This window comes from Peromyscus californicus, unplaced genomic scaffold (genome assembly GCF_007827085.1).
Source record: "Peromyscus californicus insignis strain IS unplaced genomic scaffold, ASM782708v3 Scaffold_17__1_contigs__length_78620276, whole genome shotgun sequence".
NCBI classification, from domain to species: Eukaryota; Metazoa; Chordata; class Mammalia; order Rodentia; family Cricetidae; genus Peromyscus; species Peromyscus californicus.
In genome coordinates this window covers 62,308,728-62,324,081 of record NW_026294469.1, presented here as the reverse complement: position 1 = coordinate 62,324,081, position 15,354 = coordinate 62,308,728, and the positions used below count along the sequence as shown (strand labels likewise).

General features: G+C 39.1%; 1 protein-coding gene across 3 annotated transcripts in view; it reads left to right on the top strand.

The window, feature by feature from the left end:
• Positions 1-15,354, top strand: part of Smad4 (SMAD family member 4) — a 72,375-nt gene that overhangs the window by 14,583 nt on the left and 42,438 nt on the right. For all 3 annotated transcript variants that reach the window (XM_052742489.1, XM_052742488.1, XM_052742487.1), the window contains exons 2-4: positions 5,412-5,787; positions 7,524-7,698; positions 8,286-8,315. In XM_052742489.1, the coding sequence (XP_052598449.1) occupies positions 5,539-5,787; positions 7,524-7,698; positions 8,286-8,315 (454 nt within the window). In that variant the 5' untranslated portion in view covers positions 5,412-5,538. The remainder of the gene's footprint in view (positions 1-5,411; positions 5,788-7,523; positions 7,699-8,285; positions 8,316-15,354) is intronic.

Below are 15,354 nucleotides of genomic sequence, written 5' to 3'. Positions count from 1 at the left end.
CTTTTTTTGGTTTTTCGAGACAGGGTTTCTCTGTGTAGCTTTGCGCCTTTCCTGGAACTCGCTTTGGAGACCAGGCTGGCCTCGAACTCACAGAGATCCGCCTGGCTCTGCCTCCCGAGTGCTGGGATTAAAGGCGTGCGCCACCACTGCCCGGCTCCTCTCTTCGACTCTTATAAAGGAAAAGGTTTAATTGGGTTTGACTTACTGGGTCCCACCTGGCACGCAGCAGCTTGTAAAATAATCACTCAAAGGCTTAATAGTAATTACAAACTGGTCTATGGCTCAGGCTTCTTGCTAGCTAGCTCTTTCATCTTAAATTAACCCATTTCTATTAATCTATGTTTTGCCACGTGGCTTTGTGGCATTACCTGTGTTCCATTACATCTTGCTCCCCCAGCAGTGCTCAACATCTCCTCTGACTCTCTGCCTTCTCCTTGTCTCTCTGCCTGGAATCCCCACCTGGCTCTGTTCTGCCTTCCCATAGGCCATAGTGGCTTCTTTATTAACCAATGGTAGCAACACATATTCACAGTATACAGAAAGACCATTCTACAGCACTTCTCCCTTTCTGTCTTATCAAAAAGGAAGGTTTTCATTTTAACATAGTAAAATTATATAAAACAGTTATCAAGCAAGAATTACAGTTACAATATCTATTTGTATGTGGTACAGTTAAATACTCTATCTTATCTTTGTGAGTCTAAAGTTTCATATCTAATTTATCTTTTACACAGCTAAGGAAAACTATAACTATCTAGTCTCCAACTCCATCAAAGACCCCAGAAGGATATAATTTTACCCAAGTAAACAGGTAGTGCATTGTAAGCAACTTCTAAAATTCTAGAAATGACAGAGACATCTGACTGCCTGAACAGTCACCCAGAGTTCCTCTGTAACATTGGGGCATCCATCTTCAGCCGACAAGTCTAAAGTCTCTGGCATATTTTTCAGTGAAGCAGGAAATTTGGAGGACCATTTTTGCATATTTTGGCAAAGTTCATCAGTCACTTTTCTCTGTGTCCTGCAGAATGTCTGGCAGTTTCTTCTGTGAAGCAGGAACCTGAAGGACCATCTCACCTGTTTTGGCAAAGTTCAGTGGTCACTTTCCTATGGGTCGTGCATGTCCAGGTTACACAACATATTGTCAAGCAGTCCAGGCAAGATCAGCTTCTTGCCGGGCGGTGGTGGCGTACGCCTTTAATCCCAGCACTTGGGAGGCAGAGGCAGGCGGATCTCTGTGAGTTCGAGGCCAGCCTGGTCTCCAAAGCGAGTTCCAGGAAAGGCGCAAAGCTACACAGAGAAACCCTGTCTCGATAAAACCAAAAAAAAAAAAAAAAAAAGATCAGCTTCTTGCCCAGATCGCTAGCCCTTTTCACATTGTAAGCAAACTCCAAAACAAGTTTCTTTGATGCTTATCATGCTCTTTGAAGCAATTGGTACTGCCAGGAGCAGACATGTCTCATTGTCCAGAAAAGTCTTAAGTTCTTAAAACATTTTAAGTGCCATATTCTGTGGGTCTTTGAAGTTTTTGAAGATTACCTACTTAATTGAAATATATCTTTGTATATCTAGAAAACATAATGATACATTACAATTTTAAATGAGTTTCATAAATATAATTCCTTAGACAAGAGAACAAATATACGTACAGTATAAAAAAATTGACCTTAAATTTGTATCAATAAACCAAAATCCATACCAATGTAAACTATGTAAGACTAATAGTTGTGTTTTTAAAGTAGATTCAATCTACCCTTTTTTCCTATCATTTCTGTATTATACCCCCCTTTTTTCTCTTAGAAAGAGATTGACTAAGACCAATAACAGTTTGTAACCAAACCCCCCAAACAAAGACAAATATCCATAATCCATTTTTTGGGACTGTAGGTGTAGTTTTCTAGGCTACTTCCTGCTGATTGGGTGTACTGCCAATCCTATGGGGACCCTGAGAAAATCTAGGACCATGGTCAGGTCCTGACTGGAGTAGTCTGTGAGGCTGGATCATCTCAGCCAGCAGCCTTGAAGCCTTTCTGGATGCATAACTCAGAGGAAACTGCAACAGAGGTACTCTGGAATGTTGGATCATCTGGGCCATCTGTTCCCATTGGAGATTTTTCAGGGGGTCTTGCTTGATCAAACCATATTAGTCTGGAAGCAGTCCACAGGTTCTCATTTTCTGTGGAAACAATAACAGAACCTCTTTTCCAAAGCAACATAGCCTTAGACCCAAATTTTGAAGTCAAGATACCTTTAAAATACATATGTTGGTTTAACTTAGCCTTTACAATCAAATATCTCTCTGCAATTAAAAATCCTAAAGACAACACAATAGTATTCAGTATCCAGACTCTTTGTGTATTTTCCATCTTTACATGGCTTATTTTTAAGACTTCATTTTTATTTTTTATGACTTATCTATATCCTTTCTCTTCTCTCTCAAGCCTCTGTATCTTTTTTTAAAACAGATTGTGCCTGTTTAGAGGTTTTTTCTGTATCTGAATCTGTATTTATTTTGTATCTTTAATCCTTTTCTGACCAGGAAAGTTTTAAATTGTTAAGCTTTGCAGCTTCGGCGCCTGGCTCTGCCCCGTTTGGCTTTTCAACATGGCAGAGGTACATTCACAGCCAACTCTGGGAGCCATGCTCACTGCCCCAACTCTGGGAATCAGCAGCTTCATGCTGCCACCAAGCAGCTTGCAGCACATTGCCCACAAACCCCATTTCAATGCTCTGTAGCAGGACCTCTTGAAAGAGCCATCAGTGCTGCCAGCATGAACCAGGAAGCCCGTCTCTTAAAGGAGCAGCACATCTCTTAGCTGCCAGCAACAGAGCCTATCTGAAAAAATGTGGTTACCAAGAAGCTGCGGCTGACTCACATTTTTGTGGGTCTAGAATCCCCCCCTTTTTTATTAAGCTTTTTTAGACTTTATGTGGGTGTATGTACAACCACATGGGTGCTAAATGTAGACAGGTTTTTCTCTGTCCCATAGCCACTTGGTCTTAAGTAAACACACAGAGACTTATATTAATTACAAACTGTTTGGTCTATGGCTCAGGCTTCTTGCTAGCTATCTCTTTTGTCTTAAATTAACTCATTTCTATTAATCTGTGTTTTGTCACATGGCTTCATGGCATACCTGTGTTCCATTACATCTTGCTCCTCGGTAGTCCTCAGCATCTCCTCTGACTGCCTTCTTCTCCCTGTCTCCTTGGATTCTCTACCTGGCTCTATTCTGCCTTCCCATAGGCTATAGCAGCTTCTTTATTAACCAATGGTAGCAACACATATTCATAGCATACAGAAAGACCATCTCACAGTAATCATCGTGATGGACGCATGGTGCGGTACTACTCATAGAGCTGGAGCAGTAGCTGAGATCTCCGTCCTGTTCTGCAGGCAGACAGAGACTCTGCATATGGTGTGGGCTTTTGAAACCTCAAAGCCCACCCCCAGTGACATACTTCCTCCATTGAGGTTACAACTCCTAATCCACTCAGCTGGTAATGAAGCATTCAAATATTTGAGCCTATGGGGGCATATTTATCAAATCACCACAACAGGTGCATGTAATACAGGAATTACACTTGTGGCAGTGAGAGATAGCAGACAGTTGGAAGGTTTCCCTTCCTCCATTCTGAAGATTGACTCTTGGTCTTCAGCATGCTAAGCAGGCACTTTATTACTCAGCCATATCCTAGCCTTAAGAAAGAGGAGTGTGTGTGCGTGTGCTTGGGTAGATAATCTCTCACTGAATTGTCCAGTCTGGCATTGAATTTATGGTCTTCCTGTCTCAGTCTCCCAAGTAGCTGGGATTGCAGGTATTCACTACTATGCTTAGCCAAGATACATGTTTACCGTTTTGTTTTCCTTTTCTTTTTTCACCATACAGTGATTTTTTTTTATTTCTCCCTTCTTCCTTTTCTCCATGAATAAATCACCATTACTTAAAAGTAAGACTTTGCACACTGAGTACATGACCATTTTTCATTTTTAAGTTCACAATATAATAGCAAGTGCCATTTCTGGAAGCTCCTGATAGTTTTCCAAATTCAAATGGGTGTGAGCTGTCCTTTTGCCGAACCTTCTGTATGCCTTTGAAGTGTGAGTGGCATACCTCTGTCGTTGCCTTCTTATATTTCTATGGCATGTTTTTTTAAAAGTAATTTATGTATTTTCATTTTATGTACATTGGTGCTTTGCCTGTATGTATGTTTGTGTGAGGGTGTCAGATCTTGGAGTTACAGACAGGTGTGAGCTGCCATGTGGGTGCTGGGAATTGAACCCGGGTCTTCTGGAAGAGCAGTCAGTGCTCTTAACCACTGAGCCATCTCTCCAGCCTCTCTATGGTACGTTTTATTAGGAGAAAATGTAAACAAATGTATAATGTGTTTTGGAATAATATCCTTTAAAAACAAATGTTTTAGGATTCAGACAGTAAGTACTTCATACCAAGTACTATGTACAGCATACTTCATACTGATTTTTCTCCTTTGAATTCTCCTTTTGTTTCCAGATTCAGAGTTTAACTCTTTGCCCAACTTCTTAGTGTAACTGGAATCCTAGTCCGATCTTTGATTCCATCCACCCATGTGCAAATACTCTTTATCTGGAAAGTGTCTCTTCAGTGACTGTTTATTAGCTGGGCATAATCTCAGCACTTGGGAGGCTGATGTAGGGGTATTGCTGTGGGTTCCAGGCCAGCCTGGGTTACAGAGTGAAACCTTGTTTCAAAAACAAACCTTTCCCCAACTTTTTATTTGTATTTATATATATGAATAAGTGATGCCTGTTGACAGACATGAAAATTGGCTTCTTTATGTGGGGATATAATAAGTTGAAAGAGACAATAACTCCTGAGAGTGGTTCTCAACTTGTGGGTCACGACCCCCATGGAGGTTGAATGACCCTTTCATGGGGGTCACATATCAGATATCCTGCGTATCAGATATTTATGTTACAATTCATAACAGTAGCACAGTTACAATTATGAAGTAGCAATGAGAATAGTATTATTGGGGTCACCCCAACATGAGAAACTTATTAAAGGTCTCAGCACTAACTTAGAGGAAGTGAATGTTAACTACCAATGATTAGTACGAATTCCAAGAAGACTCAGAATTGCAACCGTGGCATAGAAAATAGAAATAACTAAGTAAAGGTTCAGGATAATGGTATGTTTGCTAAGACTTGATTTAGTGTGCCTCGTCATTAATGAGAAGGCCTGTTTTTTTTCTTTTAAAATGATTTTGGAATATCAAAACTAGCTATATTTTATAGTTGCGCTGTTTCAGACTTAAACATTTTAAAACTATGAGCATCGAGTCCTTTGACTTAAGTGGAACAGTTTTTCTTTGCCCAAATAATTGCATCTACCTTGTGCAATGCATTCTCGTCTCTCTTTCTTTCTTAGATTACCCTGCTCACCAGATGTCTGACAGCTCTTCTTGCAACCTTGGCCATTGGTTTTCACTGCCTTCACAAGATCAGAGTTACTCCAGAACTTGGAGAGCTTGATTTAAAAGAAAAAACTTGAACAAATGGACAATATGTCTATAACAAATACACCAACAAGTAATGACGCCTGTCTGAGCATTGTGCATAGTTTGATGTGTCATAGACAAGGTGGAGAAAGTGAAACGTTTGCAAAAAGAGCAATTGAAAGTTTGGTAAAGAAGCTGAAAGAGAAAAAAGATGAATTGGATTCTTTAATAACAGCTATAACTACAAATGGAGCTCACCCTAGCAAATGTGTCACCATACAGAGAACACTGGATGGACGGCTTCAGGTCAGTCTTCGAGTTTTGTATGTCTTCTGTGATGGTAGAGTGATAGATATTTCTAAATTTTCTCTCCATAGTTACTACCAATTTAATGTGAGCTCCATCTCTTTATATATTTATTTCATATATTTAAAGATTTCTTTTTATTATTTATGTGTGTATATGCGCATGTGTATATACAGATACTAGAAGAGGCCAGAAGAGAACATTCCCAGATGCTGAGATCCAACTCTACTCCTCATAATAGAGCACAAGGTATTCTTAATGCTGGGCTGTCTCTTGAGCTCCATCGCTCTCTCTCTTGACATACTGTGCATCTGTTGCCAGTGTGTGTGATGAGAGTATGTGGAAGAATACACAAAAGATGAATCTTAAGTTTTTCTTATATTCTTATTCAAAGATAGTTCATTGAAGAAAATTTGAAAAATAAATGAGAAGCCCTATATCTTGAGAACTACCTTTAGCACTTTGGTATTCATCATTATAGTTTACATTCCCCCTATCTGCCAACCTTTTTTAGTATTGTAAATGCCCAAACTGATAGGCTGGACTCCTATAATTTTGGTGTGTTATGTTTTCCATTGGTATTGAAACATTCACTGGTCACTTTTTTTTTTCATGTTAAGCAATATCATTTTTTGAAGAAGTGTAGAAATGTGATATTGTTAGACATTTAAAATTTTATTTCTAAATTTTCTGCATAGTTTATGACAAATTCATACTTTTTGCATTTTAAAAACCTAGTGCAAACCTTGAAATTGAACTCTGGTTCAAATTCTCGCTCTGCTATGTGATCCTGGCTAGGTTATTTATTGTCTGGAACTTGAGATTATTTTTTCCCACTTCAGCTTCCTGAGTACTGAGGTTACAGGTGTGTACTCCTCTGCTGTAGATATTCTGAGCTCTGGATTCTCAGGAAAGGATGGTTGTAATCTGACTTTGGCAGTGGAGGTGTGGTAGAGTGGACTCTCAAACCAGTTTTTCTTACTATATGCTCAAGACATATCTCTTGTGATTTTAAAAGGTGTGAAGGTTTCTTTTATCTTGGTAAATAAGCAGGTCTGCAGGTAATGCACCTGAGCATCCTCTAATTCAATTCAGTTCTGACCGGGTCTACTTGGAGATGCCAATCATAATCGTCTGGTTGTTTTACCTGTGCTTCTCTCTGTCGTCTATAAAGGGTTCCCACAGTCCCACCCACGGTTCAGTTAATTTACTCAAGCATCTCCCATAATTGAGGAAACCTTGTTTACCATTATGAAGGGTATTGCAAAGGCCACAGATTGACAGCTGCGTAGGCAAGGTAAACCTCCATGCCCTCTCCAGATATACCAACCTCCAGGGACCTCCACATGCTCAGCCATTGCAAAGTTTCTAAACCCTGTTCTTTGTTTCTTTCCTTTTTCCTCTCCAGGTTTCATTACCTAGATACAATTTTAAGTCATTGTTATCAACTCTACATAGTAGCCCCTTTCCCTTCCACAGATGTTGGGGCTAAAGTTCCTGTTCTGCTCCAGTCTTTCCTGTGATTGGCCCCCATACCTCAGAAGAAAGATGCCGTTTTTAGAAGTCTAAGATTTTAGTTGTATGAAAGGAAATATGAGCAAAACTATGTGTATGTTTTGCAGTATCACAGATGCTGACTTTGTAGAATTTGATGATTAAATGAGAACACATATTAAGTCCATTGTATAATGTATAATACAAAACTGATACTGAATAAATAATTGTTTCTTTCCCAGGTGGCTGGTCGGAAAGGATTTCCTCATGTGATCTATGCCCGTCTGTGGAGGTGGCCTGATCTACACAAGAACGAACTAAAACATGTTAAATATTGTCAGTATGCATTTGACTTAAAATGTGATAGTGTCTGTGTGAATCCATATCACTATGAACGAGTTGTTTCACCTGGAATTGGTAAGTTCCTGACTGTCTGTCATTGCAGAACCTTCATAGATGTATAAAGGGAAAAGACCCTAATAATATTTTAATTTTCCTAATTTGAAGCTTGTATTTGGAGACTAGTTAAGACTTCAAATAAAGTTAAAGAATCAGAAGTAAAATTTTATTTTAGACAAGGTCTCATATCCTAGGCTAGCCAAGAGCTGGCTATGTAGCCAAAGATGACTCTTGATCTTCCCCCTTCAACCTCTTGAGTAGTGGAGTTAGAGGTATGCACCACCATGCTTGGTTCAAGATTCAGATAATATCAATGAAATGTAAATACTTAACTCTGAACAAATTTGGGGACAGATTTGTTGATTTCTAGAACTTATATAAAATGGATACTTTTAAAAGTGTACTCTGTACATTGTTGTTGAAAATAAGATGGGAAGCATTATAAATTTAAACAATATATATAGCTAGGATTTTTATGCTACTTTTAAATGGAAATGACTCATAAAGTTTTATAATCTCTGGCTTAAATTGATGTTGTTTATGTAATGAAAGATATGTTTATAGTAATGATTTATATTTCTTTTTCTTTCCCTTAAAAAAAAAAGATCTCTCAGGATTAACACTGCAGAGTAATGGTAAGTAACCGATTTCCTGTAACTTTTTCTGTTTTTTGTATCATGTCTTGTTTATATTTTGTTCACAAACAAGTGATTTGTGTAGGAGCTAGTAACATTAACAAGGAAAAATTGCTTCTCTGAACATGTAGATTTTGTAGGGAGGTATACATTAACATTTAAAATTGGGCTTATTAAACTTATTTATTTTGTGCAGTGTTTTGTCTGCATGTATTTCTGTCTACTATGTCTGTGTCTTGTGCCTGTGGAGGCCAGAAGGGACAGCAAATCCCCTGAAATTAGAGTTACAGATAGTTGTGAGCTACTCCTGTGGGTGCTGGGAATTGAACCTGGGTTATCTAAAAGAGCAGCAAGTGCTCTTAACTGCTGAACCATCTCTGGAGCCCCCAAATACTAGATTTAGATTGGTTTTGGTTCTCTGAGTTTGAACTGCCACTCATGAGCTAAAATTCTCGAAGTGTGTGATAGATGAATGCACCAGGACACAAGTCTAGTTAATGTTCAGTTTTAACAGGTTTTTAATTGACAAACAGCTGTTTGTAAGAAAATTAAACAACCAGTGTAAATGGTATCAGTAACTATAGTGTGTGATAATTTGGAATTGTGTGTACCATATCTTACAAAAATATCTATTCCAGTTTTTCTTCATTTCACCCTAATTTACATTCATGAATGAATAGTGATGCTATTTTAAAATTATACATATTAATATTTTGAAAACGTATTTCCGTGAAACTAAAGATTAAAATGTTTTGAGGTGTGAAAATCCACTTGGTTTTAATTTAGGGTTTTGGTATATGTGAAAATGGAATTCTTTAAATCTTTAGCTCTAATAACTTAGAACCTATTAACAAACTAAAATCTCTGAAAAAAAAACCCTTATTTTTGGAGATTCTCTGATACAGAGCCATCGTCATCTTAAAAGAGTGAGCTCTTGTTCTGCAGGCGGGTAGAGTTTGGCATTTCATTCTTTGGAATCCTAGAGATGGGTCAGAAATACCACATGACTTTAGAGTTTTGGAAAAGGCTGTTTGGCTTTAGTTTGCGTTTTTCTCCATGTGCCTGGTAGTAGAGGCATGCTGATATTCTGGCTTACAGTTTTCTGCGGACTGTGGGTGGTGGTAGTGGGAGCTATGGTGGTCTGGGAATGGTCGCTTAGGGTTGCTGCATGCTCTGCCTCTGCCAACACAGGATATCTTGTAAACAAACATACTTCAGGTTGTCACCGTTCTCCATCCATAGTTTTTGGGTTTACTCAGTGGAAATTAGGGTTTAGGAAATTGTAGTGATAATTTCAGAATCTCAATATGGGGTGGTTATGAGGTTCCACATAGGGATTGTGTGGGTTGGTATTCTTTCCTCAGGGACACTAAGGCCATAGTCAGCCTTGTGGATCCCTCTAGTGGTAGTTTTGTAGACAGTCTTGCTTGACTTACTTGCTTGGAAAACATTTTTCATATTTCATTTTTGAACTGGACAAAAAAATAATAATGGTCCAGGTAATGAAAAGTTGAGAAAAATGAAATACTTCCTTTACTTGTCACTTGGGATCTTGTGGTTGTTATTTCTAGCATAGCTCATCTCTTCCATGAAACTCTGTGACCACATTGTCCCATGTATTCATATTACAAATAGTTAGTGAGTTTGTTATTGCCTGGCACTGTGCTAAGGTTTAGGGATTTTAAGAAAAATGTGGCATATTTCTTCCATTCCAAGTTCAGAGTCTTTTGGAGGGAAGAAAAAGCAGGAGAGTGGCATGCTATCGGGTGAGTGGCTTACCTGTGGCAGTACAGAATGCCCAGTGACTTAAGCTTATTCTTTGTCACCTCTGGAGAATTCATTCTTTACCTCTCATACAAAACTTTGTAATCTTATGACTACTCTAAAAATATGCTTTAGAATAGCTAACAGTTATTGAATGCTCATTTTGTGTAAGGTGCTGAGCTAAGTGATTTATGAGTGTCTTAGTCAGTGTTCTATTGCTGTGAGGAGAAACCATGACCAAGGCAACTCTTATGAAAGAAAGCATTTAATTGGGGCTTGCTTGTAGTTTCAGAGGTTTAGTCCATTATCCTCATGGTGAGGAACATAGCACCATGCAGGCATTCATGGTAGCTTAGATTCCTACATCCAGATCCAAAAGCAGCAGGAAGAGAGAAGGACACTAGGCCTATCTTGAGCTTTTGAAACCCCAAAGCCCACTCCCAGTGACACACTTCATCTACTCCTGACAAGGCCATACTTCCTAATCCCTCTAAAGTAGTGCCACTCCCTAATGACCAAGTATTCAAATGTATGAGCCTATGGGGGCCATTCCTATTTCAACTACCACAAAGAGTATTGTGCCGTTGTTCACCTAACGCTTTTCTGTGGTAGGTGTATTGTCTTCACTTCTCCAGATTAGGAGACATGTACCTAGAGATCCAGGAATTTGCTCAGCTGGGAGTTAGAGTAATGTTGATTTGCTATGATATATTAAACAACAGAAAAGAGTTATAAAAAAAACTGAGGCTCCATGAAGTTAGTCGTATTTGTTTTTATTGATACATCTCATTTGTTAAAACAATATGTAGAACATGGATACTCAATACATATTTTTTTCAGTAAGTAAATTTGTTGAATATGAACTCAGAAAGAGAAATATTTTACAATTTGGTACTTGTGATGGCTATTTTTAGTTGTCAGCTTTTCTACATTTATAATTAACTAAAAACCCAAGCAGCCAGGCACACCTGTTTGACTTTTAGTTAACTGACTCCTTTGAGGTGGGAAGATCCACCTTAAATCCAGATCACTTGAGGTTGGAAGACTCAGCTTAAATCTGGGCCACAGATTTATAAAAAACGTGGAAGAAGGAAGCTTTTGCTCTGCTTGCCCTCACTCTCGCTGGCAAGTTCATTCCTTCACTGGTATTAGAGCCGACTTCTTCAGGATTCCAGTCATGTATATTGAAGACCAGCTAAATCATTGAGCCTCATGGACTGAGCACCTACAGTGCGTCATGGAAGACGGCCATTGTTGGACTAGCTTGACCATAGCCTGTCAGCTACTCTCATAAAGTCATATATATATGTGTATGTGTGTGTGTGTGTGTGTGTGTGTGTGTGTATATATATATATATATATATATATATATGTGTGTGTGTGTGTGTGTGTGTGTATAAATATATAATAAATATATATATATATATTTCCCCTTTTTTCCAGTCATTCTGTTAGTTCTGTTCTTCTAGAGAACTCTCACTCATAACAGTTTGTGGGTCTAGGGAAACTAAATTGTAAGGATGAGTTAAGTATCTGGAACAAGCTTGGCAATTTGCCAACACTTACAATTACTGAAGTTGCCCCTGGTAGTATTGAGAACTCTCAAAACCCATAGTTAGAAATATTTAAAAGGTTTGCTACATGGAATAGGGAATTTAGTGATTCTATATATAAAACTTTTAACAATTTGTGGAAAAATAAGAAAAATAATGACGCTAGCTGGTTGCTTCTAGCATTTCTGCATAAATTGACAATGACAAAAAAATGAGCTTATGGATAAAATTAACCAACTTCTATCTCAAGATACAGTGACAAAAGAAAAGAATGAAGTTAATGGAACCAGCTCTAGATGTGCATAGTCTAAAGATTTCTAAGTGTGACCTTACTTGCAATCTTTTGGAGAGCCTGCTCCAAGACCACCTCTAGGGTATGCAAAACAATCCATGAATACAGCAAGAGCTAGACTTTTTCTATTTGAGGGCTAATAAGGAAATAACACGCTTTCTGATAGTAACTTTCTCTTTTATTTCATCTTGAAAAATCCTCCCTGAAAAATTTACATATTTCCATACATTCTCCACACAGCCACATACCCCTTTTACACAGTTCCATCTCTTTTTTACATAGCTCCATATCTTTCTGTGCACACATCCCTCTTGTGTATACATTTCCCCTCTCTACTCTGCTGCATTCCTTCACACACTACTACATCATTCACTCACTCTTTACTCATTCACTTTTTCACTCTCCTCGTATTTCTACCCTTCATACACATCTCTGTCTCCACAGCAAAAACTCTGGACAAATAGGAATTAGATTTTCAGGTCACAAAGCACTTCTTGATTAAACAATAAAAAACAGAACCATTCTGATCACACAGTTTCTCTTAGGTTAGGGAGGTTGTGCTGACTGGGTATGGTGAGTAAAGTAAACATAGCTGTGAGTGGTTAGCGTTTCCAGACAGAGAGTGACATTGAAATTCAAGACTTAAACAATAAACAATTAGTTGGCTGGACCTTGAGGCTAAGAGTATGTGCAGAAACTCAATTGCTGAGAAAATTATGTCTACTAAAGTTGCTCTGTGCCTGACCTTGGTTCAACAGACATTTGGGAACTTACCCTTGTGTATTCTCTGCAGGGGCAACTAGTCTGTAGCTGGAGTTTTCCTGCCTGGCCCACGGTCAGGGCAAATCTCTCTCACCTGCCAGTCCCACAGCCGCTCAGACCCAGCCAAGTAAACACAGAGACTTATATTGGTTACAGACTGTATGGCCGTGGCAGGCTTCTTGCTAGCTAACTGTTCTTACAGCTTAAATTAATCCATTTCTATAAATCTATACCTTGCCACATGGCTTGTGGCTTACCGGCATCTTCACATGCTGTTTGTCATTGTGGCAGCTGGCAGTGTCTCTCTGACTCAGCCTTCCACTTCCCAGCTTTATTCTCCTCCTTGTCCCGCCTATACTTCCTGCCTAGCCAATGGCCAATCAGTGTTTTATTTATTGACCAATCAGCAACACACTTGACATACAGACCATCCCACAGCAAGTCCGTTTTGGATTTGTTCTGAGGTCTCAGCTAAATGTGAAAAGCTGTCTTTGTGGTTGAGAATACAGTTATTTTTCTATGTCAGTCTGAGTATGAAAAATATTCTAGTTTTATTTCTATTTATCAGAAGTATACAACTTAAGCAGAAATCATCTTCCTGACCATCCACAGCTATATTTGTGCCCAATAGATGGTGGAATATATACATGAGATAAACACACAAGTGAGAAAACACCCATAGCTATTTTTAGGGAAGAAAAAAGTGGCACATGAGAGAAATTACAGACAGCAACCGGTTTTCAGAGTCTGTGGTCCCATAAGCCTTGCTGATTCCATCAGAGGATTACTCCTCTGATGGGTCAACACCTGAACTATTAATTGCCATCTGTTGTATACTCCCATGACCTCCAGCATGCCCTGGAAGGAGATTTCCTCTCCAGCAGCCATAGAGCTCATGTTGCAGAAAAATCAAACCAAACTTCCTAAGATTGGATTTGAAAGATGCAAGGGTGTTAGTTCACACTACATTTCCCTTTAACTCTCCAATTTGGTCTGTGCAGAAGACAGATGGATTGTAGAGAATGAGAGTTGATTATTGAAAACTTAACCAAGTAGTGACTCTGATTGCAGCTGCTGTACCAGATGTGGTGTTCTTACTTGAACACATTAACACATCTCCTGGTATATGGTATACCCTTATTGAATCTAGCAAATGGCTTTTTCACGGTACCTGTTTCACGGTACCTGTCCATAAGGACCACTAGAAGCAATTTGCTTTTACTTGTTAAGCTAACAGTATACCTTGACAGTTTTACCTCAAGGATATATTAGCCCTCCAGCCCTGTGTCATAACTTTGAAGGGATCTTGATCATCTGTGTCTTCTACAAAATATCACACTAGTCTGTTACATTGATGACATTATGATGATTGGACCAAGTGAGCAGGAGGTAACTTTGGACTCATTGGTAACATATATGCACATCAGAGGATGGGAAATAAATACAGTCATAATTTAAGGACCTTCTACCTCAGTGAAATTTCTAGGAGTTCAGTGGTGTGGGGCATGTAGAGATACTCCTTTTAAGATAAAGCGTAAGTTATTGTACCTGACCCCTTCTACCACCAAGAGAGAAGAAAAATGTTTGGTAGACCCATTTGGATTCTGGAGACAGCGCATTCCTCCCTTGAGTGTGTTACTTCTGCCAATATACCAAAAGACTTGGAAAGCTGCTAGCTTTGAGTAGGGCTTAAAATAGAAGGCTCTTCAACAGGCCGAGGCTGCTCTACAGGCTGCTCTACCACTTGGATCACATGATCCAGCAGACCTTATGGTACTTGAGGTGTCAATGGCAGATGGGGATGCTGTTTGGAGGCTTTGGCAGGCCCATCTAGGTGAATCACAGAGAAGACCCTTAGGATTTTAGAGCAAGTTTTTTACCATTATGTTCAGACAACTATTCTCTTTGAGAGAGAGCTCTTTGCCTTAGTAGAAACTAAATATTTGACAATGGGCCATAGTATTACCATGTGACCAGAGCTGCCCATCATGAACTGGGTGTTACCTGATCCACCAAGTCCTAAAATAGGATGTGCACAGTAGCAATCTATTATCAAATTGAAGTGAGAAGGTCCTGAGGGTACAAAGAAGTTAAACAAGGAAGTTGCCCAAATGCGTATGGTTTCTACTCCTGTTAAAATGTTTTCAGTTCTCAAGCATCTCCCTGTAGGCCATGGGGTGTGCCTAATGAATGGTTAACTGAGAAAGAGAAGACTAGGGTATGGTTTCCTGATAGTTTGGTATGTTATGCAGGCACCAACTCAGGACAACCCCAAAAGATGCCAGTGAAAGAAAATCCTCACAGTGGGCAGAACCTGAGACAGTACACATGGTTATAGTTTTGCTTTAAAGGAGAAATGGTCGGATATGCAGTTGTTTACTGATTCATTGGTTGTAGCCAATGGTTTGATGGATGGCATAGTTAGGGAGTTAGAAACAGCATGGTTAGAAAATGGGTGAGAAAGACATTTGGGGAAGATATGAACCAATCTCTTGGAATGGGCAGTGGATTTGAAGATACTTGGATACTTGTGTCCCATGTAACTGCTCATCAAAAGGTGACTTCAGCAGAAGAGTTCAGTAATCTGAACTCCTGTTTTGTGGATAGCCAGCCTCTTTCCTCAGCCCTTCCTGTCATTGCCCATTGGTCCAAAGTGGCACAGATGGAG